The 26,244-nt window shown below is 51.1% G+C and overlaps 1 protein-coding gene across 4 annotated transcripts in view; it reads left to right on the top strand.

Annotated features, from left to right (window-relative positions):
- slka (STE20-like kinase a) overlaps positions 1–26,244 on the top strand; it is a 230,037-nt gene that overhangs the window by 79,777 nt on the left and 124,016 nt on the right. For all 4 annotated transcript variants that reach the window (XM_085994121.1, XM_085994124.1, XM_085994123.1 and 1 more), the window contains exons 2-3: positions 8,145–8,309; positions 20,159–20,207. In XM_085994121.1, the coding sequence (XP_085850247.1) occupies positions 8,145–8,309; positions 20,159–20,207 (214 nt within the window). The remainder of the gene's footprint in view (positions 1–8,144; positions 8,310–20,158; positions 20,208–26,244) is intronic.

Here is a 26,244-nt window from a genome sequence, read left to right as displayed (position 1 = left end):
CTTCATGGGCTGGGTTTCCAGGGCCAGAATTGCTATGGGTTATAGTTACACACAGTGATATAGAGCCTCCTCACATCTCTCAGTGCTTCATATATGGTGTAGTCACTGCTGTTATGTAGGCAAGAGTGGCAGCCATTTTGTGCACACCAAGATCCCATAAACATCAGTGAGATATATGACATTAAGATGAATGTTATCTCATCCGAAAGTGAGCATCTCTGTGATTGCAGCACTTCCTAAGTTTTAAATTATTTAAAATCCTTTTATAGACAAGAGTAATATGCCATGTATTACTCTGTGGAGAAACTCAGGTGGGCTAGGGGCTCCTCAGATTTTAAAGGAATGGTGAGAGGTATGGAACAAGGTGAGGTGCTTGAAGGAGGACGAGGTCAGAGAAGTAAGGAAGAGACCAAGATGTGTTTTGGTGACTCGGGCCGTACAGTCCCCGCGACGGTTTGGGCAGGCCAGGTGGGGAAAGTATAGCCAGGTGGGGAATCTTTGGTAAGGGGAAAGGCGTTGCCACCCATGAGCCACGTTTCAGTCAAAGCCAGGACGGCAATGCAGTCACCCACAATAAGGTTGTGGCAAGGGCCGTGTTTGTGAGTGAATGGATATTCTGGAGAGAAGTGCAGAGAGGGATGGCGATTGTTGATCTACTAGAAGTGCAGAGAGGGATGGCGATTGTTGATCTACTAATAGTGCAGAGAGGGATGGCGATTGTTGATCTACTAGAAGTGCAGAGAGGGATGGCGATTGTTGATCTACTAATAGTGCAGAGAGGGATGGTGATTGTTGATCTACTAGTAGTGCAGAGAGAGATGGCGATTGTTGATCTACTAGTAGTGCAGAGAGGGATGGCGATTGTTGATCTACTAGAAGTGCAGAGAGGGATGGCGATTGTTGATCTACTAGTAGTGCAGAGAGAGATGGCGATTGTTGATCTACTAGTAGTGCAGAGAGAGATGGCGATTGTTGATCTACTAGAAGTGCAGAGAGGGATGGCGATTGTTGATCTACTAGAAGTGCAGAGAGGGATGGCGATTGTTGATCTACTAGAAGTGCAGAGAGGGATGGCGATTGTTGATCTACTAATAGTGCAGAGAGGGATGGTGATTGTTGATCTACTAGAAGTGCAGAGAGGGATGGCGATTGTTGATCTACTAGAAGTGCAGAGAGGGATGGCGATTGTTGATCTACTAGAAGTGCAGAGAGAGATGGCGATTGTTGATCTACTAGTAGTGCAGAGAGAGATGGCGATTGTTGATCTACTAGTAGTGCAGAGAGGGATGGCGATTGTTGATCTACTAGAAGTGCAGAGAGAGATGGCGATTGTTGATCTACTAGTAGTGCAGAGAGAGATGGCGATTGTTGATCTACTAGTAGTGCAGAGAGGGATGGCGATTGTTGATCTACTAATAGTGCAGAGAGGGATGGTGATTGTTGATCTACTAGAAGTGCAGAGAGGGATGGCGATTGTTGATCTACTAGAAGTGCAGAGAGGGATGGCGATTGTTGATCTACTAGAAGTGCAGAGAGGGATGGCGATTGTTGATCTACTAGAAGTGCAGAGAGGGATGGCGATTGTTGATCTACTAGAAGTGCAGAGAGGGATGGCGATTGTTGATCTACTAGAAGTGCAGAGAGGGATGGCGATTGTTGATCTACTAGAAGTGCAGAGAGGGATGGCGATTGTTGATCTACTAGAAGTGCAGAGAGGGATGGCGATTGTTGATCTACTAGAAGTGCAGAGAGGGATGGCGATTGTTGATCTACTAGAAGTGCAGAGAGGGATGGCGATTGTTGATCTACTAGAAGTGCAGAGAGGGATGGCGATTGTTGATCTACTAGAAGTGCAGAGAGGGATGGCGATTGTTGATCTACCAGTAGTGCAGAGAGAGATGGCGATTGTTGATCTACCAGAAGTGCAGAGAGGGATGGCGATTGTTGATCTACTAGAAGTGCAGAGAGGGATGGCGATTGTTGATCTACTAGAAGGTTCCATGGTAATTGCATGATAAGTGGGCTTTTATTTCCAAACCCTACTTCATTCAGTTTTCAGTTCTGATGGCGGTTTACACCTAAAACATTAATCTGCCTTTCCTCTTTACACATGGACCTGTTGTGTATTTTCACCATTTTCTGTCTTTTTTTCTGTAGTTTTTCCCTTTTTTATTTTTGTTTTATAAAAGCCTAGTCCACTCACCCAGGTAAAGAACAGTAATACACTCCGGGGTGGGAGGGGGGGTGGTGGTGAAGGTCAGGGTCCAGGTCCATTGCACGTGGGGTGATTTCAACAATCACAACTCCTCGGGAACCTGCTTCAAACAAACTGCGGACCTCATTGAATACATCGTTTTAAGTCTGAGTGTTAACAATCAGAAGGTACTGTTAGAATGGAAGTCAGGGCATCAGCAATCAAGTATTATCACACTATATCGCACCACTTGTACTTATATTTGAGGTTCAGTCACCTGTTCTGTTTCTGTACCTTGAATTGAAAAGAAAGAACACTTTGCATTTATATAGCGCCTTTCATGATCTCAGGATGTCGCAAAGCACTTTACAGCCAATGAAGTACTGTTGTAATGTAGGAAATGCAGCAGCCAATTTGCGCCCAGCAAGGTTCCACAAACAGCAAAGTGATGATGATCAGATAATCTGTTTTAGTGATGTTGGTTGAGGGATAGATATTGGCCCCAGGACACCGGGTATAACTCCTCTGCTCGTCTTCGAAATAGTGCCATGGCTCTTTTACATCCACCTGAGAGAGCAGACGGGGCCTCAGTTCAATATCCATTCGAAAGACAGCACCTCCAACAGTGCAATGCTCCCTCAGTATTGATGGTGTTACTGTGAGGGGCAGTGGATTAGAATTCACAGACACCTCCACGAGAGCTCTGATACTTTGGGCGTAAGCGTATGTTTTTATGTAAAAAAAAAATTGAATTGAGAAACCGAAGTGCAGGGCTGAGGCCCAGAGTGTAGGACACCAGCAAGATTGAAAAGAGTAAAGAGATGAGGTAAATCAGGAAGTAATGATTAGGCAACGCCACACTTAGGTTTATAAAAACATTGGAACCAGAAGGAGAAGATCTGAACTGGAAATTCTCAATCATAGGCTAGAATCAGAGTGAGTAATGAGCTTCCGTCTGCAGTACCAAGCACGGAAGCTATTTTAAACAACTCTACCCTGAAACAGTGCTCCAGATGCAGCCGCCATCACCATCCTTTGGCAAATTGTATCGTCTGCTTACAGTCACCTAAACTATTGTAGGTCCAGCATGTAACTTAATTCAGAACCGGTATCGTATATACTCCCATACAAGATGAACTTTCTATTCCTCAGCCTGAAAACCTGAAAAAATAAAATGGCCTGTCTATTAGGCGGCTGGAAATTTTATTTGAAAGTATACTGACTGTTCCACACATTGCCACCAATGTTCACAGCCAGAAAACACAGACTGGGGATGGAAGAGGAGAGCGGCAGACCAGGAGCTGGAGAGGAGCTTGGACATATGGCAGCAGCACCCTGCGACTGGGAGCAGGGGACTGGGCGACCAGGAGCTGGAGTAAGGGGAGCATTAAATGGGGAGACCAGGATCCAGATGGAAAGGGCTAGCAGCTGACCAGAAAGGAGTACTAGATTGTGATTTTGAGAGTGTGGAGTCAGAGATTGGGAGGCGGAGAGGGGAGCATGTGCCCGAGAGGCGGAGAGGGGAGCGTGTGGCCGAGAGGCGGAGAGGGGAGCATGTGGCCGAGAGGGGAGTGAGGGGCGGAGAGGGGAGCGTGTGGCCGAGAGGCAGAGAGGGGAGCGTGTGCCCGAGAGGCAGAGAGGGGAGCATGTGGCCGAGGGGTGGAGAGGGGAGCATATGCCCGAGAGGGGAGCGAGGAGCGGAGAGGGGAGCGTGTGGCCGAGAGGGGAGCGTGTGCCCAAGAGGCGGAGAGGGGAGCGTGTGCCCGAGAGGCCGAGAGGGGAGCGTGTGCCCGAGGGGCCGAGAGGGGAGCGTGTGCCCGAGGGGCGGAGAGGGGAGCGTGTGCCCGAGGGGCGGAGAGGGGAGTGTGTGCCCGAGGGGCGGAGAGGGGAGCGTGTGCCCGAGGGGCGGAGAGGGGAGCGTGTGGCCGAGAGGCAGAGAGGGGAGCGTGTGCTCGAGAGCTGGAGAAAAGGGGAATGGGAGATAGTGGGACCAGGAGCTGAAGGGAAGACACTGTCAGCTGGACAGAGGACTGTGAACCAGAGCTTGACTGGGAACTTGAGAGGGAGTCCAGAATAGATAGGAAAGAGGGTCCAAGCTCGGAGCAGGTGAGTGCGTGCGCCAGAATGAGCTGCATTACCATCCAGCATAGTAACTTGTGTATGAAACAACCCTGCCGCTTTCAACCCACAAACAATAACTTAAATTTCTAGCTTCATACGGGACTGTATGTAATAAGTGTAATGCATGCAGGGAGCTTGACTTTTAAGTAGCTGTTTTACTTTTAAATTCTAGGTATATCTGGATAAATTAAAAAACATAATGTGAAGGCCCTGATTTTGTGCTGGAGAGTTTAGCTAGAAGCCGAGCAGTGGCACTGGCCTTGTTTGGTGCCTGTTATATTGGTGTTCCCGTTCTGGCTGTGTCGGTGTTCTGAGCTTCGCTGTAAAATGCACTCATCAATGATTCAAGCTCCTGTTCCATATGCCTGTGTCGATGCTTGCTGGAGAGTGAGTGCAGAGGGCCATCTGATCCTCGTGTAATACGCACCCAGCCATTTATCCAGTCTGAAACACTTCACGTTTTGGGGATGGGAGGGAAGGGTCATTCTGGTAAATTACTGATACCTCAAATATTGAGTGCTGTCTGTTCAAGATGTCTGTGCCTTTTCTGTCTGCTCCATACGGGAGAAAATGCTGCAATAAAAAATTGATGTTGTGAAATGCCCTGCTAACCTGAGCAGAACTAGAATCTATTGCTTTATGGTTCATGTGCCTTTTAAGAAAACCGGCAGATGAAGCGCCATCAACTGACGTCATCTGACACTGGCTTTCCCTTAATTGGCCATCAAGCCCACAGGGTGGGCTTAACAAGGACAATCAGAGGCAAATAGTGTCTATGCGTCAGACGTCGCTGGGGGCGGGACTAGAACCCGGAAGGCAGCAGTCCCACCCCCAACGCATCTCGGTGAGTAAAATCCAGCCCTTTGTGTCTGTCTTCGTGGAAGAAGACGCAAAAAACTTCCCGGAAATAGTGGGGAACCAAGGGTCTAGCGAGAATGCGGAACTGAAAGAAATTAGCATTAGTAAAAAAAATAGTACTGGAGAAATTAACAGGACTGAAAGCCGATAAATCTCCTGGCCTACATCCTAGGGTTTTAAAAGAGGTGGTTACAGAGATAGTGGATGCATTGGTTGTCATTTTCCAAAATTCCATAGATTCTAGAACGGTTCCCGAGGATTGGAAGGTAGCAAATGTAACCCCACTATTTAAGAAAGGAGGGAGAGAGAAAACTGGGAATTGCAGAACCAGTTAGTCTGACATCAGTAGTAGGGAAAATGCTAGAATCTATTATTAAGGACGTGGTAACAGGGCACTTAGACAATAATAATAGGATTGGGCCGAATCAACATGGATTTATGAAAGGGAAATCGTGTTTGACAAATCTGTTCGAATTTTTTGAGTTTGTAACTAGCAGAATATATAAGGGGAACCAATGGATGTGTATTTGGATTTTCAGAAGGCATTCGATAAGGTGCCACACAAGAGGTTATTAAGCAAAATTAGAGCTATTCACAATCTACATCAATGATTTGGATGAGGGGACCAAATGTAATATATCCAAGTTTGCTGATGATACAAAGCTAGATGGGAATGTAAGTTGTGAGGAGGATGCAAGGAGGCTTCAAGGGGATATAGACAGGCTAAGTGAGTGGGCAAGAACAGGGCAAATGGAATATAATGCGGAGAAATGTGAAGTTATCCACTTTGGTAGGAAAAATAGAAAAGCAGAATATTTTTTAAATGGTGAGAGATTGGGAAATGTTGGTGTCTGGAGGGACCTGGGTGTCCTTGTACACGAATCACTGAAAGTTAAGATGCAGGTACAGCAAGCAATTAGGAAAGCAAATGGTATGTTGGCCTTTATTACAAGAGGATTTGAGTATAAGAGTAAAGACGTCTTACTGCAATTATATAGGGCCCTGGTGAGACCACACCTGGAGTATTGTGTACAGTTTTGGTCTCCTTACCTAAGGAAGGATATACTTGCCATAGAGGGAGTGCAACGAAGGTTCACCAGACTGGTTCCTGGGATGGGGGGGATTTTACTATGAGGAGAGATTGAGTAGACTAAGCCTATAGTTTAGAAGAATGAGAGGTGATCTCATTGAAACATACAAAATTCTTCCAGGGATTGACAGGGTAGATGCTGGGAGGATGTTTCCCCTGACTGGGGAGTCTAGAACCAGGGGCCACAGTCTCAGGATAAGGGGTCGGCCATTTAGGACTGAGATGAGAAATTTCTTCACGCAGAGGGTGGTTTATCTTTAGAATTCTCTACTCCAGAGGGCTGTGGAGGCTCAGTCGTTGAGTATATTCAAGACAGAGATCGATAGATTTTTGAATATTAAGGGAATCAAGGGATATGGGGATAGTGCAGGAAAGTGGAGATGAGGTAGAAGATCAGCCATGATCTTATTGAATGGTGGAGCAGGCTCGAGGGGCCGAATGGCCGACTCCTGCTCCTATCTCTTATGCTCTTATGTTAAGGCAGAGGAGTGGGACGAGCTGAAATGCTCTCGCAGAGAGCCGGCACGGGCTGAATGGGCTCCTTCTGTGCTGTAACCATTCTATGATTCTATTACTCCTAGTTCTGGTCTCGCCAGCAAGTGGAAGCATCTTCTCTACGTCTACCCTATCAAACCCTTAGTAAATCCTAAAGACCTCTATCAGGGCACCTGCTCAGCCCTCTCTTTCTTTTAGACTAAAGTGCCCCAGCCTGTTCAACCTTTCCTGATAGTTATAACCTCCCAGTTTTGGTATAATTCTATTAAATCTTTTTTGCACCTTCTCCAGTGCCTTTGTATCCTTTTTATAACATGGAGGCCAAAACCTTTCACAGTACTCCAAGTGTGGTTTACCCAAGGTTCTCTATAAGTGTAACATAACTTCACTGCCTTTCAATTCTGTCCCTCTAAAAATGAATCCCAGGACTCCGTTTGCTTTTTGTACGGCCTTATGAACCTGCGTGGCTACTTTTAGTGATCTGTGTACCTGCACCCCCAGATCCCTCTGTTCCTCTACCCCATTTAGACACATATTTTCCAAGGAGTATGTGGCCTCCTTATTCTTCCTACCAAAATGTACACTTATCTAGATTAAAGTTAATTTACCAGTTACATGGTAAGTTTATTAATGTCTTCCTGTCTTTTGTCACAGCTCCCCTCAGTATTAACTACACCTCCCAATTTGGTGTCATCTGCAAATTTTGAAATTATACTTCCAATTCCCAAGTTCAAATCATTTATGTAAATGGTAAACAACAGTAATCCAAGTGCCGATCCTTGTGGAACACCACTTCCCACCATTTGCCAATCTAATTCACTATCTTTAAGCTCTATTTTCTCTTTTCTATTTTGTAGCCAGCTAGTTATCCATTCTGCTACTTGTCCCCTGACTCCACATGTTCTGACCTTATTCATGAGTCTACTATGCAGTACCTTAGCGAAGACCTTTTGGAAATTCAAATATATTACGTCTAATGCATTACCCTTATCTACCCTTTCTGTTACTTCTTCAAAGAATTCAATAAGGTTGGTCAAGCATGATCTTCCCTTTTGGAATCCGTGCTGACTACTCTTTATTATATTTCCTCACTGTAGTCAGTTTCTGGATGTCGTGTTTAATAATCGATCTCTTAGATTGGTCCTAAGGTGTTCTATTGGATTCATTTTGAAATGGCACTTTCTGAGCAAATAAGTTGTTGTACAGCACTTTTTATGTACTAACCTTTAGTTGTATGTAGCTAATACACATATATATGTGCAATTTTGTATTTTCTTTTCTTTTCATTGCACTTTTCCTCCAGAAACACACTTTTTGCATTAATTTACAGTTTGGTGATACAGTAGATGCCAGCAGCCTCCTAACATGTGGTTACTTTAAACACAGGCACAGAACAAACAGACGGGAATCCTTGCTGCAGCAAAGGTGATCGAAACAAAGAGTGAGGAAGAGCTGGAAGACTACATTGTGGAGATTGATATCCTGGCATCGTGTGATCACTATCATATCGTCAAGCTGCTCGATGCATTCTACTATGAAAACAAGTTGTGGGTAAGAGGCATTCCTCCAGTCAATAATAGCAGCGCCTGGGTTAAAGCTCTGGGGCTTGGATCTGATTCCACATCTCATTTGAAGGGCAGTATCTCTGAGAATGCCGCACTCGCTCAGCACTGCACTGTAGTCTCAGCCTAGACTGGAATAGTGTACTTACCAGTTGGTGAATATGTTTTAAACATCACTTCCCATACACGTGACTTTAATAAAGCGAGGACAGTACGCCGGTGGAATGGTTGATGGAATAAGGTGCTGCCTTCTGGGCCAAGTGCTCCTTGGTAGTTTCACAACCCCTATCGCCTCCCCCACAAGTGGAGGCATTGCTGGGAAACCTGCCACTCCACCAGGATTCAGCTCATGCCTCACATATTGTTCTCACCGATCTCTACCTGGTTGGGGAAAATACCGATTGTGTAACAGTCTTACAACGTGTTGCTGAGTGGAGCTGGAATCAGTGCTGGCTGGCTGACTTCACTCGCTGGTCAGTTGTTGAATTCAGTCTGTGAATGTGAAACCATTGGCCACTTTTGCCGCTCTGGGAAAGGTGGCTGCTGAACTTGGTGATCCTAAGGCTACATTTGCACAGTGATGTTAATGTCAGTTCAGAGCAGGTGTAATATAAATAATTTAAATGTAACCACGGGTACCAAGGTATAGTGGTTCTGTTACTGGACGAGTGATCCAGAGAACGCGAGTTCAAATCCCTCCATCGCAGTTTGAGAATTTGAATAAAATCTGGAAACAAAAAGCTGGTATCATTATAAATGACCGTGAAGCAGTCAGGTTCTCGTAAGAAGACCTGCAGGGAAGGAAACCTGCCGTCCTTGCCCGGTCTGGGCCTATATGTGACTGCAGTCCCACACCAATATGGTTGATTCTTAACTGCCCTCTGAGGTGGCCTAGCAAGCCACTTAGTTGTATCGAACTGCTACAAAAAATAACCACTTCATCACACGGACTGCACTGATTGAAGAAAGCCCACCTCGGGGGAACTAGGGATGGGCAACAATTGCCAGCTTGCCAGTGACAGCCACCTCCTGAGAGTACATTTAAACAAGCTGGGTGGGGAGCTGTGTGTGGGAGAGTACATTTAAACAAGCTGGGTGGGGAGCTGTGTGTGGGAGAGTACATTTAAACAAGCTGGGTGGGGAGCTGTGTGTGGGAGTGTACATTTAAACACGCTGGGTGGGGAGCTGTGTGCGGGAGAGTACATTTAAACAAGCTGGGTGGGGAGCTGTGTGTGGGAGTGTACATTTAAACAAGCTGGGTGGGGAGCTGTGTGTGGGAGTGTACATTTAAACAAGCTGGGTGGGGAGCTGTGTGCGGGAGAGTACATTTAAACAAGCTGGGTGGGGAGCTGTGTGTGGGAGTGTACATTTAAACAAGCTGGGTGGGGAGCTGTGTGCGGGAGAGTACATTTAAACAAGCTGGGTGGGGAGCTGTGCGTGGGAGTGTACATTTAAACAAGCTGGGTGGGGAGCTGTGTGTGGGAGAGTACATTTAAACACGCTGGGTGGGGAGCTGTGTGCGGGAGTGTACATTTAAACGCTGGGTGGGGAGCTGTGTGCGGGAGTGTACATTTAAACACGCTGGGTGGGGAGCTGTGTGTGGGAGTGTACATTTAAACAAGCTGGGTGGGGAGCTGTGTGTGGGAGAGTACATTTAAACACGCTGGGTGGGGAGCTGTGTGTGGGAGTGCACATTTAAACAAGCTGGGTGGGGAGCTGTGTGTGGGAGTGTACATTTAAACAAGCTGGGTGGGGAGCTGTGTGTGGGAGAGTACATTTAAACAAGCTGGGTGGGGAGCTGTGTGTGGGAGTGTACATTTAAACACGCTGGGTGGGGAGCTGTGTGTGGGAGAGTACATTTAAACAAGCTGGGTGGGGAGCTGTGTGTGGGAGAGTACATTTAAACAAGCTGGGTGGGGAGCTGTGTGTGGGAGTGTACATTTAAACAAGCTGGGTGGGGAGCTGTGCGTGGGAGAGTACATTTAAACAAGCTGGGTGGGGAGCTTTGTGTGGGAGTGTACATTTAAACAAGCTGGGTGGGGAGCTGTGTGTGGGAGAGTACATTTAAACACGCTGGGTGGGGAGCTGTGTGTGGGAGAGTACATTTAAACACGCTGGGTGGGGAGCTGTGTGTGGGAGAGTACATTTAAACAAGCTGGGTGGGGAGCTGTGTGTGGGAGTGTACATTTAAACAAGCTGGGTGGGGAGCTGTGTGTGGGAGAGTACATTTAAACAAGCTGGGTGGGGAGCTGTGTGTGGGAGAGTACATTTAAACAAGCTGGGTGGGGAGCTGTGTGTGGGAGAGTACATTTAAACAAGCTGGGTGGGGAGCTGTGTGTGGGAGTGTACATTTAAACAAGCTGGGTGGGGAGCTGTGTGTGGGAGAGTACATTTAAACAAGCTGGGTGGGGAGCTGTGTGTGGGAGTGTACATTTAAACAAGCTGGGTGGGGAGCTGTGTGCGGGAGAGTACATTTAAACAAGCTGGGTGGGGAGCTGTGTGTGGGAGTGTACATTTAAACAAGCTGGGTGGGGAGCTGTGTGCGGGAGTGTACATTTAAACAAGCTGGGTGGGGAGCTGTGTGTGGGAGAGTACATTTAAACACGCTGGGTGGGGAGCTGTGTGCGGGAGTGTACATTTAAACGCTGGGTGGGGAGCTGTGTGCGGGAGTGTACATTTAAACACGCTGGGTGGGGAGCTGTGTGTGGGAGTGTACATTTAAACAAGCTGGGTGGGGAGCTGTGTGTGGGAGAGTACATTTAAACACGCTGGGTGGGGAGCTGTGTGTGGGAGTGCACATTTAAACAAGCTGGGTGGGGAGCTGTGTGTGGGAGTGTACATTTAAACAAGCTGGGTGGGGAGCTGTGTGTGGGAGAGTACATTTAAACACGCTGGGTGGGGAGCTGTGTGTGGGAGTGTACATTTAAACACGCTGGGTGGGGAGCTGTGTGTGGGAGAGTACATTTAAACAAGCTGGGTGGGGAGCTGTGTGTGGGAGAGTACATTTAAACAAGCTGGGTGGGGAGCTGTGTGTGGGAGAGTACATTTAAACACGCTGGGTGGGGAGCTGTGTGTGGGAGTGTACATTTAAACAAGCTGGGTGGGGAGCTGTGTGTGGGAGTGTACATTTAAACACGCTGGGTGGGGAGCTGTGTGTGGGAGAGTACATTTAAACAAGCTGGGTGGGGAGCTGTGTGTGGGAGAGTACATTTAAACACGCTGGGTGGGGAGCTGTGTGTGGGAGTGTACATTTAAACACGCTGGGTGGGGAGCTGTGCGTGGGAGAGTACATTTAAACAAGCTGGGTGGGGAGCTGTGTGTGGGAGAGTACATTTAAACAAGCTGGGTGGGGAGCTGTGTGTGGGAGAGTACATTTAAACAAGCTGGGTGGGGAGCTGTGTGTGGGAGTGTACATTTAAACAAGCTGGGTGGGAGCTGTGTGTGGGAGTGTACATTTAAACAAGCTGGGTGGGGAGCTGTGTGTGGGAGTGTACATTTAAACAAGCTGGGTGGGGAGCTGTGTGTGGGAGTGTACATTTAAACAAGCTGGGTGGGGAGCTGTGTGTGGGAGTGTACATTTAAACATGCTGGGTGGGGAGCTGTGTGTGGGAGAGTACATTTAAACAAGCTGGGTGGGGAGCTGTGTGCGGGAGTGTACATTTAAACAAGCTGGGTGGGGAGCTGTGTGTGGGAGTGTACATTTAAACATGCTGGGTGGGGAGCTGTGTGTGGGAGAGTACATTTAAACAAGCTGGGTGGGGAGCTGTGTGTGGGAGAGTACATTTAAACAAGCTGGGTGGGGAGCTGTGTGTGGGAGAGTACATTTAAACATGCTGGGTGGGGAGCTGTGTGTGGGAGAGTACATTTAAACAAGCTGGGTGGGGAGCTGTGTGTGGGAGTGTACATTTAAACATGCTGGGTGGGGAGCTGTGTGTGGGAGAGTACATTTAAACAAGCTGGGTGGGGAGCTGTGTGCGGGAGTGTACATTTAAACAAGCTGGGTGGGGAGCTGTGTGTGGGAGAGTACATTTAAACACGCTGGGTGGGGAGCTGTGTGTGGGAGAGTACATTTAAACAAGCTGGGTGGGGAGCTGTGCGTGGGAGTGTACATTTAAACAAGCTGGGTGGGGAGCTGTGTGCGGGAGTGTACATTTAAACACGCTGGGTGGGGAGCTGTGTGTGGGAGTGTACATTTAAACACGCTGGGTGGGGAGCTGTGTGTGGGAGAGTACATTTAAACAAGCTGGGTGGGGAGCTGTGTGTGGGAGTGTACATTTAAACAAGCTGGGTGGGGAGCTGTGTGTGGGAGAGTACATTTAAACAAGCTGGGTGGGGAGCTGTGTGTGGGAGAGTACATTTAAACAAGCTGGGTGGGGAGCTGTGTGTGGGAGAGTACATTTAAACAAGCTGGGTGGGAAGCTGTGTGGGAGTGTACATTTAAACAAGCTGGGTGGGAAGCTGTGTGGGGGTGTACATTTAAACACGCTGGGTGGGGAGCTGTGTGTGGGAGAGTACATTTAAACAAGCTGGGTGGGGAGCTGTGCGTGGGAGTGTACATTTAAACAAGCTGGGTGGGGAGCTGTGTGTGGGAGAGTACATTTAAACAAGCTGGGTGGGGAGCTGTGTGTGGGAGTGTACATTTAAACACGCTGGGTGGGGAGCTGTGTGTGGGAGAGTACATTTAAACAAGCTGGGTGGGGAGCTGTGTGTGGGAGTGTACATTTAAACAAGCTGGGTGGGGAGCTGTGTGTGGGAGTGTACATTTAAACAAGCTGGGTGGGGAGCTGTGTGTGGGAGAGTACATTTAAACACGCTGGGTGGGGAGCTGTGTGTGGGAGAGTACATTTAAACACGCTGGGTGGGGAGCTGTGTGTGGGAGAGTACATTTAAACAAGCTGGGTGGGGAGCTGTGTGTGGGAGTGTACATTTAAACACGCTGGGTGGGGAGCTGTGTGTGGGAGTGTACATTTAAACAAGCTGGGTGGGGAGCTGTGTGTGGGAGAGTACATTTAAACACGCTGGGTGGGGAGCTGTGTGTGGGAGAGTACATTTAAACAAGCTGGGTGGGGAGCTGTGTGTGGGAGTGTACATTTAAACACGCTGGGTGGGGAGCTGTGTGTGGGAGAGTACATTTAAACAAGCTGGGTGGGGAGCTGTGTGTGGGAGTGTACATTTAAACACGCTGGGTGGGGAGCTGTGTGTTGGAGTGTACATTTAAACAAGCTGGGTGGGGAGCTGTGTGTGGGAGAGTACATTTAAACAAGCTGGGTGGGGAGCTGTGTGTGGGAGACTACATTTAAACAAGCTGGGTGGGGAGCTGTGCGTGGGAGAGTACATTTAAACAAGCTGGGTGGGGAGCTGTGCGTGGGAGAGTACATTTAAACAAGCTGGGTGGGGAGCTGTGTGTCGGAGTGTACATTTAAACACGCTGGGTGGGGAGCTGTGTGTGGGAGTGTACATTTAAACACGCTGGGTGGGGAGCTGTGTGTGGGAGAGTACATTTAAACAAGCTGGGTGGGGAGCTGTGTGTGGGAGTGTACATTTAAACAAGCTGGGTGGGGAGCTGTGTGTGGGAGTGTACATTTAAACAAGCTGGGTGGGGAGCTGTGTGTGGGAGAGTACATTTAAACAAGCTGGGTGGGGAGCTGTGTGTCGGAGTGTACATTTAAACAAGCTGGGTGGGGAGCTGTGTGTGGGAGAGTACATTTAAACACGCTGGGTGGGGAGCTGTGTGCGGGAGTGTACATTTAAACACGCTGGGTGGGTGGCTGTGTGTGGGAGAGTACATTTAAACACGCTGGGTGGGGAGCTGTGTGTGGGAGAGTACATTTAAACAAGCTGGGTGGGGAGCTGTGTGTCGGAGTGTACATTTAAACAAGCTGGGTGGGGAGCTGTGTGTGGGAGAGTACATTTAAACAAGCTGGGTGGGGAGCTGTGTGTGGGAGTGTACATTTAAACAAGCTGGGTGGGGAGCTGTGTGTGGGAGTGTACATTTAAACAAGCTGGGTGGGGAGCTGTGTGTGGGAGTGTACATTTAAACAAGCTGGGTGGGGAGCTGTGTGTGGGAGTGTACATTTAAACAAGCTGGGTGGGGAGCTGTGTGTGGGAGAGTACATTTAAACACGCTGGGTGGGGAGCTGTGTGTGGGAGAGTACATTTAAAGAAGCTGGGTGGGGAGCTGTGCGTGGGAGAGTACATTTAAACAAGCTGGGTGGGGAGCTGTGTGTGGGAGAGTACATTTAAACAAGCTGGGTGGGGAGCTGTGTGTGGGAGAGTACATTTAAACAAGCTGGGTGGGGAGCTGTGTGTGGGAGAGTACATTTAACCAAGCTGGGTGGGGAGCTGTGTGTGGGAGTGTACATTTAAACAAGCTGGGCGGGGAGCTGTGTGTGGGAGAGTACATTTAAACAAGCTGGGTGGGGAGCTGTGTGTGGGAGAGTACATTTAAACAAGCTGGGTGGGGAGCTGTGCGTGGGAGTGTAACCTCAAATTCAAATGAATAATTCAGTGTTAACAGAATGTTCTCAGAGCAATGTAAATGTGACTTTGTAGCAACGGAGGTTCCTAGCTGAAGAATTGAGATCGACGCAGAGAATCAAAAACAATCAAATTTAATGAACAAACGAAGTTAAACATTAAACTGCTGGATACAATGCAAATAGGTCTGGTCTGGTTGAAAGCCTCTCTAGAACTGCTAGAAAGTTCCGAGCACTGATGTCATGACGTCATCACGTTCTTCCCGCTGTTGGGGGATCACGTGACGGGCAGCATGACGTCATCACGCGGAGTAAAGGAAGGAAGCCATAGTACAGTTAACAGATACATTAAAGGTGCAGCCCCCAGTTGCACTACATTGCTGTTAAAGGAATTATAAACAATTGTCCTGAATCCCCTGGTGGCTCTGCCACATACGCCCCCCCAGAATTGTCTTGAACAGAGAAGGTAAGACGAGAAGGGGGTCTGAGGAGTCTGTCCGACCGACTGCGATACTCTGGCAACTGGAACGGAGCGCTAGAAGACGAACTGGCAGTTGGCCGTGGTTGGGATGGTGCCGCAGGCGTAGGAGAAGAAGTGGCTGGCTGTGGCTGTACTGGGTCGACGGTGGACGCCCACGACGAGGCGGTTGAGCGGTGACGACTGGCTTGCTCAGATCCAGATGAGCCGGTTTTAACCGGTCGATGGAGATGTCAGGCTTACCGCCGACGTCGACTGTGAAAGACTTGTCACCTGACGAGATGACGCGGAACGGACCAGTGTAAGGTGGTTTGAGCGGGTCTCTGTGAGCATCTTGACGAATGAAAACGTATTCGGCGCTCTTAAGCTCCACCGGGACATGGGAGCGCCGCAGGTCATGATAAGACGTAGGCACTGGGATGAAATTCTTAGCCGCCTCTTGGTGGCTGACGAGCTGCTGAGCTGCGGACCAGGGTTCCGTGTGAGGAGGAAGAAAATCGCCAGGAACTCTTGAGTGGTTGGCCGTAAACCAGTTCTGCAGGAGAAGATTGCAGGTCGTCCTTCGGAGCCGTGCAAAGACCCAGCAGCACCCAAGGGAGCCTGTCCACCCAACCAGTCCCATGAAGACTAGCACGCAGTGCAGCTTTAAGGGACCTGTGAAATCTCTCGCACAGATCGTTTGCCTGTGGATGATAGGCGGTGGTGCGATGAAGCTTGGTACCCAAACCCTGAGCCACGGCATTCCAAAGTTCCGAGGTAAATTGAGGTCCTCGGTCGGAGGAGATGTCGGCCGGTACCCCGAACCGAGCCACCCATGACGGGATGAAGGCTCTGGAAACGTCCGCCGCTGTGGTGGCAACCAAAGGAATTGCCTCTGGCCACCGGGTGGTGCGGTCTACCACGGTGAGGAGATGCGTGAAACCACGAGAAGAAGGGAGAGGGCCAACCAGGTCCACATGAACATGGTCGAAGCGACGCTCTGGAACCGGAAAAGTGGCCACTGGGGCCTTAACATGGCGTTGGATTTTGGACTTCTGGCAACTCACGCAGGTATTGGTCCAGTCACGGACGTCGAGATGGATGCCTTTCCAGACAAACTTCTTTGCCATGAGTCGTTGTGAAGCCCTCACACCAGGGTGCGACAAACCGTGGATAGTGTCGAAAACTCTCCGCCATTCGACTGGTACAATTGGTCGGGGGACTCCCATCGAGATGTCGCAAAGGAGTGTGGTCCCTGCGACCTGGAAACTGACATCAGCCACTTGTAGGCTGGAAGGTGTGGTCCGGTATGCCTGCACTTCAGGGTCTGCCATCTGTTCTTCTGCCAAACCAACATCGTCGATTCCCAGGTGGACTGCGTGGACCGGGGCGCGGGAGAGACAATCCGCCACCAGGTTGTCCTTGCCAGACACATGTTGTATGCCTGTTGTAAATTCTGATATGAACGTAAGATGACGTTGTTGCCGTGCCGACCATGGTTCCGCTGTCTTGGCCATGGCAAACGTAAGTGGCTTGTGGTCTACGAAAGCCGTGAATGGGCGTCCTTCCAGTAAGAAGCGAAAATGGCGGATGGCCAGGGAAAGTGCCAACAACTCCCTATCAAAGGTACTGTATTTGCGTTCATTTTTTCGCAATTGGCGGCTGAAGAAAGCCAGTGGTTGCCACGTGCCGGTGACCAATTGCTCCTGCACTGCCCCGATGGCATAGTCAGATGCATCTGTGGTAAGGGCGATGGTTGTACCTGGAAGAGGATGTGCTAACATGGTCACATCAGTCAAAGCGTCCTTAGTGTTGAGGAACGCCTGGTCCATCTGGGGTGTCCAGCCGATGGGGTCTTTACCCGATTTACCTTTGAGAGCCTCGTACAACGGTTGCATTAACAGGGCTGCCTTGGGGACGAACCGATGATAAAAATGGACCATCCCCAGGAATTCCTGGAGAGCCCTGACGGTCTGAGGACGCGGGAACGAGGTAACTGCCTCCACCTTCGTAGCCAGCGGAACGGCGCCTTCTGAGGTGATTCTGTGTCCCAGAAAATCAATGCTTTGTAAGCCAAACTGGCACTTGGCCGGGTTGATAATAAGGCCATGCTGGCTGAGACGAGAAAAAAGGGTGCGTAATGTGCTCTTTCTTGCTGGTACTGGCGATGAGGATGTCATCGAGGTAGACGAAGATGAACGGCATATCGCGCAACACAGAATCCATGAGACGCTGGAAGGCTTGCGCTGCGTTCTTCAACCCAAACGGCATACGAAGGAACTCAAAGAGCCCGAAAGGCGTGATGACAGCTGTTTTGGGGACGTCCTGAGGATGAGCGGGCACTTGATGATACCCCCGGACAAGGTCTACTTAAATCCCCTGGTGGCTCGCCACAACTTCACTTTTTAATTTTTCCTGTTCCTGTGACTGCATTATTAAGGGAAACTTACATGAGTTTAAACTTTGTTCTCATTAGGACCGGCATTAATCAGCATCACTTTCCAGAGTATACCCAGGATAATGGGTATGCACTCGATTTGGAAGGAAATGACTCGTGCTGTCCCACAAGGATCTGTGCTGGAGCCTCAATTATTCATTATATTTATTAATGATTTGCATAACGCAATGAAGAGCTATATATCCAAGTCTGCCAATGACACAAAGATTGGTGGTATAGTAAGTAGTGTAGATGGGAACATAAAATTACAGAGAGACATTGATACATCAAGTGAGTGGGCAAAACTGTGGCAGATGGATTTCAACACAGTTAAGTGTGAGTTCATCCATTTTGGACCAAAAAGGATACATCCGAGTATTATTTAAATGAAGTAGATGCTAGCTCAATTAATAATTTTAAATCTGAGATTGATAGATTTTCGCTAGTCATGGATATTAGGAATATAGGAACAGGAGGAGGCCATTCAGCCCCTCGAGCCTATTCAATGAGATCATGGCTGATTTATTATTAAGGGATATGGAGTTAGGATACAGATCAGCCATGATCTCATTGAATAGTAGAACAGGTTCGAGGGGCTGACTGGCCTCCTCCTGTTCCTATTCGGGGTGGGAAGAACACAAATGAGTGATTGATCCGCAGGTTGTTATGTCTCAGTTGCTGGACCTTTGATGGTTCCTGTGTCCCAATCGGTGCTTTCACAAGTACAAACAGACAGAATTCTGTTGCTTCTGACTGTTGGTGTTTGGTGTTTGGTGATGTTCTGCTGCACCACTGGATCCGACGTGGGATGAGACATAATTCCTGGAAAACTTGTCCTTTCAGAATGTGATGCATGAGTACGGCAAAGGGTTAAGTGCTATTAAATCAGCTGAAGAGGAACTGGCACTGAGAGCTGGTTCACAGCTTTCTACTGGTTTAACACCCAGCCTGTGCGCAGCAATCCAAGGGAAGTGGGCACAACTGGGCCAGGCAGCTGTGCAGTGATCCCATGGGACGCTGAGTCTGTCTCACTGTGTGTTACATCCACAGAATTCCTTTGAACTGTGTGACATCAGTGACACTATTTGGAGCTGTGAGGCCCCGTTGATACCCCACTTGCAGCTGTCAGACGCACACACCCCGGGGAGCTTTACTGCAAGTGATGGAACTGGAGCAGGACCGCCAGAGATCCAGAACTCGAACTTGTCCAGGAATGTAACACCAAGGGGATTGTGACCAGCCTTTGTCCTCATGTATTTCTTGGGTTATTGTACCAGAGTTACAGAGGATCGCACCATGGAACCTGTTGTTCCATGTGCTACCCTTTATGGAGCTTCCAAGTACAATTTATGAAATCCCTGTGGATCTCGGACAGCAATTTCATCGTTTCACTCTTTCTCCCCCACCCTCCCACCCCACCCCGCCTGTGTCTTCAGACACTTCATCATTAGCAGCTGATTCACCCCCAAAGCAGCTCACTCCACCCGCTCACGCTGTCCCCCCCCCCCGCTTGCTCGAGCCCTCCTCCTCCGCTCACGCCCTCCTCCCCCGCTCACATCCCCACCCAACTGAGCCTCTTGCCAAAGATCAGAATGACGTGGAGCAGCTGCTTGATCTCGGTGTTGCCCCTCAGTCTTCCCTGATGCTTGTGCTGTTTCTGTCTGATCACTCGTTGTTACAGGCTTCTCAGTGACCCACTGCACATAGAAACCAGAAGAATTTTGCCCTCAAATTGTTTGCTTCTTAAAGAAAGAAAGACTTGCATTTATATAGCGCCTTTCACAACCACTGGCTGTCTCAAAGCGCTTTATAGCCAATGAGGTACTTTTGGAGTGTAGTCACTGTTGTAATGTGGGAAACGCGGCAGCCAATTTGCGCGCAGCAAGCTCCCACAAACAGCAATGTGATAATGACCAGATAATCTGTTTTTGTTTTGTTGATTGAGGGATAAATATTGGCCCCAGGACACCGGGGAGAACTCCCCTGCTCTTCTTCGAAATAGTGCCATGGGACCTTTTACATCCACCTGAGAGAGCAGACGGGGCCTCGGTTTAACTTCTCACCTGAAAATCGGCACCTCCGGCAGTGCAGCACTCCCTCAGCACTGTACTGGGAGTGTCAGCCTAGATTTTTGTGCTCAAGTCCTTGGAGTAGGACTTTAACCCACAACCTTCGGACTCAGAGGTGAGTGTGCTGCCCACTGAGCCACAGCTGACACTTAAGGCTTTTGTCCTGTATAATTTTAATTTTAGGTAGATTTTTGTAAGGTAAGGGTATCAAGGGATAGGGATCAACGGTGGGTAAATGGAATTGAGGTACAGATCAACCATGGTCTTACTGAATGACGGAGCAGGCTTGAGGGGCTGAATGGCCTATTCCTGTGTCAAAGGTGACTGACTGTTGGTTGCACCATTGTTTCAAGGCACTGTGCCGCCCTGTCTCTAATCACTGACCTTCTGTCCCCACAGATCCTGATTGAGTTCTGCGCTGGAGGAGCTGTGGATGCAGTCATGCTGGGTAAGTACAAGTTCTGTTGACAAACAGGTAGGTGCTGTGCATTATTCCAGCACTGATTGTATTCAACTTTACATTGCTCTGTGCTGAAAGTGAGAGAAGTACATAGCAATAGATTCTTCGACGTTACGTCTCAACCCAACCAATCCATGTCAGCCTTCACCCTCCACGTGAGCAAATAGTTCTAATCACACTTAGCCACCCTGTTCCCGCATCTCTTTATCGCCTTTCCCTTTATCCTCCTCTCCAATCTAATCTTCAGTGTTGACACAGTTTCTGCCTCAATCACTAACCCTGGGAGTGAATCCCACAGCCTCACAACTCTCTGTATGAAGAAGTTTCTCCTGCCCTCTGTTCTAAATCTCTTGCGTTTAATCGTGTATCACTGGCCCCTCATTTCAAACCTCTCAATCACTGGAAACGGTCTGCTTCTATCGACCCTGTCCCATCCTTTCATAATATTAAACACATCAATGCTTTTGCCTGTAATGTGCTTTATTTTAACAGAAAAAAGACCCAATTTTTCAAGTCTTTCTTCGTATTTGTATTTCCTCATACCGGGCAGCATCCGAGTGAATCTGCATTCCACCCTCTCGAAAGCCCCAATATCCTTCCTATAGTGTGGACTGACACGGCACACAGTCCTCGAACTGAGGTCTTCCTACGGTTTTATATCAGCTCATCATTACCTCTTGGCTTTTATATTCTATACCTCGTGATTAAAACCTAGAATTCCATTACCATTATTTTTACAGTCTTATCACCCTGAGGAGCTGCCTTTAATGTCCTGTGAACCTGTCCCCCAAATCCCTCTCCCCCCAGCCCCGAGCCTATTCCCATTCACAGTAACCTGTCCCCCAAATCCCTCTCCCCCCAGCCCCGAGTCTACTCCCATTCACAGTAACCTGTCCCCAAATCCCTCTCCCCCCAGCCCCGAGTCTACTCCCATTCACAGTAACCTGTCCCCAAATCCCTCTCCCCCCAGCCCCGAGTCTACTCCCATTCACAGTAACCTGTCCCCAAATCCCTCTCCCCCCAGCCCCGAGTCTACTCCCATTCACAGTAACCTGTCCCCAAATCCCTCTCCCCCCAGCCCCGAGCCTACTCCCATTCACAGTAACCTGTCCCCAAATCCCTCTCCCCCCAGCCCCGAGCCTACTCCCATTCACAGTAACCTGTCCCCCAAATCCCTCTCCCCCCAGCCCCGAGCCTACTCCCATTCACAGTAACCTGTCCCCAAATCCCTCTCCCCCCAGCCCCGAGCCTACTCCCATTCACAGTAACCTGTCCCCCAAATCCCTCTCCCCCAGCCCCGAGCCTACTCCCATTCACAGTATCCTGTCCCCAAATCCCTCTCCCCCAGCCCCGAGCCTACTCCCATTCACAGTAACCTGCCCCCAAACCCCTCTCGCCCCAGCCCCGAGTCTACTCCCATTCACAGTAACCTGTCCCCAAATCCCTCTCCCCCCAGCCCCGAGCCTACTCCCATTCACAGTAACCTGTCCCCAAATCCCTCTCCCCCCCAGCCCCGAGCCTGCTCCCATTCACAGTAACCTGTCCCCCAAATCCCTCTCCCCCCAGCCCCGAGCCTACTCCCATTCACAGTATCCTGTCCCCAAATCCCTCTCCCCCAGCCCCGAGCCTACTCCCATTCACAGTAACCTGCCCCCAAACCCCTCTCCCCCCAGCCCCGAGCCTACTCCCATTCACAGTAACCTGTCCCCAAATCCCTCTCCCCCCAGCCCCGAGCCTACTCCCATTCACAGTAACCTGTCCCCAAATCCCTCTCCCCCCAGCCCCGAGCCTGCTCCCATTCACAGTAACCTGTCCCCAAATCCCTCTCCCCCAGCCCCAAGCCTACTCCCATTCACAGTAACCTGTCCCCAAATCCCTCTCCCCCAGCCCCGAGCCTACTCCCATTCACAGTAACCTGCCCCCAAACCCCTCTCCCCCCAGCCCCGAGCCTACTCCCATTCACAGTAACCTGTCCCCAAATCCCTCTCCCCCCAGCCCCGAGCCTGCTCCCATTCACAGTAACCTGTCCCCAAATCCCTCTCCCCCCAGCCCCGAGCCTACTCCCATTCACAGTAACCTGTCCCCAAATCCCTCTCTCCCCCAGCCCCGAGCCTACTCCCATTCACAGTAACCTGTCCCCCAAATCCCTCTCCCCCAGCCCCGAGCCTACTCCCATTCACAGTAACCTGTCCCCAAATCCCTCCCCCCCCCGCCAGCCCTGAGCCTACTCCCATTCACAGTAACCTGTCCCCAAATCCCTCTCCCCCCAGCCCCGAGCCTACTCCCATTCACAGTAACCTGCCCCCAAATCCCTCTCCCCCCAGCCCCGAGCCTACTCCCATTCACAGTAACCTGTCCCCAAATCCCCCTCCCCCCAGCCCCGACCCTACTCCCATTCACAGTAACCTGTCCCCAAATCCCTCTCCCCCAGCCCCGAGCCTACTCCCATTCACAGTAACCTGTCCCCAAATCCCTCTCCCCCAGCGCCGAGCCTACTCCCATTCACAGTAACCTGTCCCCAAATCCCTCTCCCCCCAGCCCCGAGCCCACTCCCATTCACAGTAACCTGTCCCCCAAATCCCCTTCCCCCAGCCCCGAGCCTACTCCCATTCACAGTAACCTGTCCCCAAATCCCTCTCCCCCAGCCCCGAGCCTACTCCCATTCACAGTAACCTGTCCCCAAATCCCTCTCCCCCAGCGCCGAGCCTACTCCCATTCACAGTAACCTGTCCCCAAATCCCTCTCCCCCCAGCCCCGAGCCTACTCCCATTCACAGTAACCTGTCCCCAAATCCCTCTCCCCCCAGCCCCGAGCCTACTCCCATTCACAGTAACCTGTCCCCCAAACCCCTCTCCCCCCAGCCCCGAGCCTACTCCCTTTCACAGTAACCTGTCCCCAAATCCCTCTCCCCCAGCCCCGAGCCTACTCCCATTCACAGTAACCTGTCCCGAAATCCCCCTCCCCCCAGCCCCGAGCCTACTCCCATTCACAGTAACCTGTCCCCAAATCCCTCTCCCCCCAGCCCCGAGCCTACTCCCATTCACAGTAACCTATCCCCCAAATCCCTTTCCCCCCAGCCCCGAGCCTACTCCCATTCACAGTAACCTGTCCCCAAATCCCTCTCCCCCCAGCCCCGACCCTACTCCCATTCACAGTAACCTGTCCCCAAATCCCTCTCCCCCCTGCCCCGAGCCTACTCCCATTCACAGTAACCTGTCCCCAAATCCCTCTCCCCCAGCCACGAGCCTACTCCCATTCACAGTAACCTGTCCCCAAATCCCTCTTCCCCCCAGCCCCGAGCCTTCTCCCATTCACAGTAACCTGTCCCCAAACCCCTCTCCCCCCAGCCCCGAGCCTACTCCCATTCACAGTAACCTGTCCCCAAATCCCCCTCCCCCCAGCCCCGAGCCTACTCCCATTCACAGTAACCTGTCCCCAAATCCCTCTCCCCCAGCCCCGAGCCTACTCCCATTCACAGTAACCTGTCCCCCAAATCCCTCTCCCCCCAGCCCCGAGCCTACTCCCATTCACAGTAACCTGTCCCCAAATCCCCCTCCCCCAGCCCCGAGCCTACTCCCATTCACAGTAACCTGTCCCCAAATCCCTCTCCCCCACCCCCCCCAGCCTGCTCCCATTCACAGTAACCTGTCCCCAAATCCCTCTCCCCCAGCCCCGAGCCTACTCCCATTCACAGTAACCTGTCCCCCAAATCCCTCTCCCCCCAGCCCCGAGCCTACTCCCATTCACAGTAACCTGTCCCCAAATCCCTCTCCCCCAGCCCCGAGCCTACTCCCATTCACAGTAACCTGTCCCCCAAATCCCTCTCCCCCCAGCCCCGAGCCTACTCCCATTCACAGTAACCTCTCCCCAAATCCCTCTCCCCCCAGCCCCGAGCCTACTCCCATTCACAGTAACCTGTCCCCAAATCCCTCTCCCCCCAGCCCCGAGCCTACTCCCATTCACAGTAACCTGTCCCCAAATCCCCCTCCCCCCAGCCCCGAGCCTACTCCCATTCACAGTAACCTGTCCCCAAATCCCTCTCCCCCAGCCCCGAGCCTACTCCCATTCACAGTAACCTGTCCCCAAATCCCTCTCCCCCAGCCCCGAGCCTACTCCCATTCACAGTAACCTGTCCCCAAATCCCTCTCCCCCCAGCCCCGAGCCTACTCCCATTCACAGTAACCTGCCCCCAAATCCCTCTCCCCCAGCCCCGAGCCTACTCCCATTCACAGTAACCTGTCCCCAAATCCCTCTCCCCCAGCCCCGAGCCTACTCCTATTCGCAGTAACCTGTCCCCAAATCCCTCTCCCCCAGCCACGAGCCTACTCCCATTCACAGTAACCTGTCCCCCAAATCCCCCTCCCCCCAGCCCCCAGCCGACTCCCATTCACAGTAACCTGTCCCCCAAATCCCTCTCCCCCCAGCCCGAGCCTACTCCCATTCACAGTAACCTGTCCCCGAAATCCCTCTCCCCCCAGCCCCGAGCCTACTCCCATTCACAGCAACCTGTCCCCAAATCCCCCTCCCCCAGCCCCGAGCCTACTCCCATTCACAGTAACCTGTCCCGCAAATCCCTCTCCCCCAGCCCCGAGCCTACTCCCATTCACAGTAACCTGTCCCCCAAATCCCTCTCCCCCCAGCCCCGAGCCTACTCCCATTCACAGTAACCTGTCCCCCAAATCCCTCTCCCCCAGCCCCGAGCCTACTCCCATTCACAGTAACCTGTCCCCCAAATCCCCCTCCCCCCAGCCCCGAGCCTACTCCCATTCACAGTAACCTGTCCCCAAATCCCTCTCCCCCAGCCCCGAGCCTACTCCCATTCACAGTAACCTGTCCCCAAATCCCTCTCCCCCCAGCCCCGAGCCTACTCCCATTCACAGTAACCTGTCCCCCAAATCCCCCTCCCCCCAGCCCCAAGCCTACTCCCATTCACAGTAACCTGTCCCCAAATCCCTCTCCCCCCCAGCCCCGAGCCTACTCCCATTCACAGTAACCTGTCCCCAAATCCCTCTCCCCCCAGCCCCGAGCCTACTCCCATTCACAGTAACCTGTCCCCAAATCCCTCTCCCCCCAGCCCCGAGCCTACTCCCATTCACAGTAACCTGTCCCCCAAATCCCTCTCCCCCCCAGCCCCGAGCCTACTCCCATTCACAGTAACCTGTCCCCCAAATCCCTCTCCCCCCCAGCCCCGAGCCTACTCCCATTCACAGTAACCTGTCCCCCAAATCCCTCTCCCCCCCAGCCCCGAGCCTACTCCCATTCACAGTAACCTGTCCCCCAAATCCCTCTCCCCCCCAGCCCCGAGCCTACTCCCATTCACAGTAACCTGTCCCCCAAATCCCCCTCCCCCCAGCCCCGAGCCTACTCCCATTCACAGTAACCTGTCCCCAAATCCCTCTCCCCCCAGCCCCGACCCTACTCCCATTCACATTAACCTGTCCCCAAATCCCTCTCCCCCCAGCCCCGAGCCTACTCCCATTCACAGTAACCTGTCCCCAAATCCCCCTCCCCCCAGCCCCGAGCCTACTCCCATTCACAGTAACCTGTCCCCAAATCCCTCTCCCCCAGCCCCGAGCCTACTCCCATTCACAGTAACCTGTCCCCAAATCCCCCTCCCCCCAGCCCCGAGCCTACTCCCATTCACAGTAACCTGTCCCCAAATCCCTCTCCCCCAGCCCCGAGCCTACTCCCATTCACAGTAACCTGTCCCCAAATCCCTCTCCCCCCCAGCCCCGAGCCTACTCCCATTCACAGTAACCTGTTCCCAAATCCCTCTCCCCCAGCCCCGAGCCTACTCCCATTCACAGTAACCTGTCCCCAAATCCCTCTCCCCCCAGCCCCGAGCCTACTCCCATTCACAGTAACCTGTCCCCAAATCCCTCTCCCCCCAGCCCCGAGCCTACTCCCATTCACAGTAACCTGTCACCAAATCCCTTTCCCCCCAGCCCCGAGCCTACTCCCATTCACAGTAACCTGTCACCAAATCCCTCTCCCCCCAGCCCCGAGCCTACTCCCATTCACAGTA

Source organism: Somniosus microcephalus, chromosome 8, assembly GCF_052327205.1.
Source record: "Somniosus microcephalus isolate GS21.2 chromosome 8, FLI_Smic_1.0, whole genome shotgun sequence".
Taxonomy (NCBI): Eukaryota; Metazoa; Chordata; class Chondrichthyes; order Squaliformes; family Somniosidae; genus Somniosus; species Somniosus microcephalus.
This window is presented reverse-complemented; position numbering and strand designations above follow the sequence as displayed.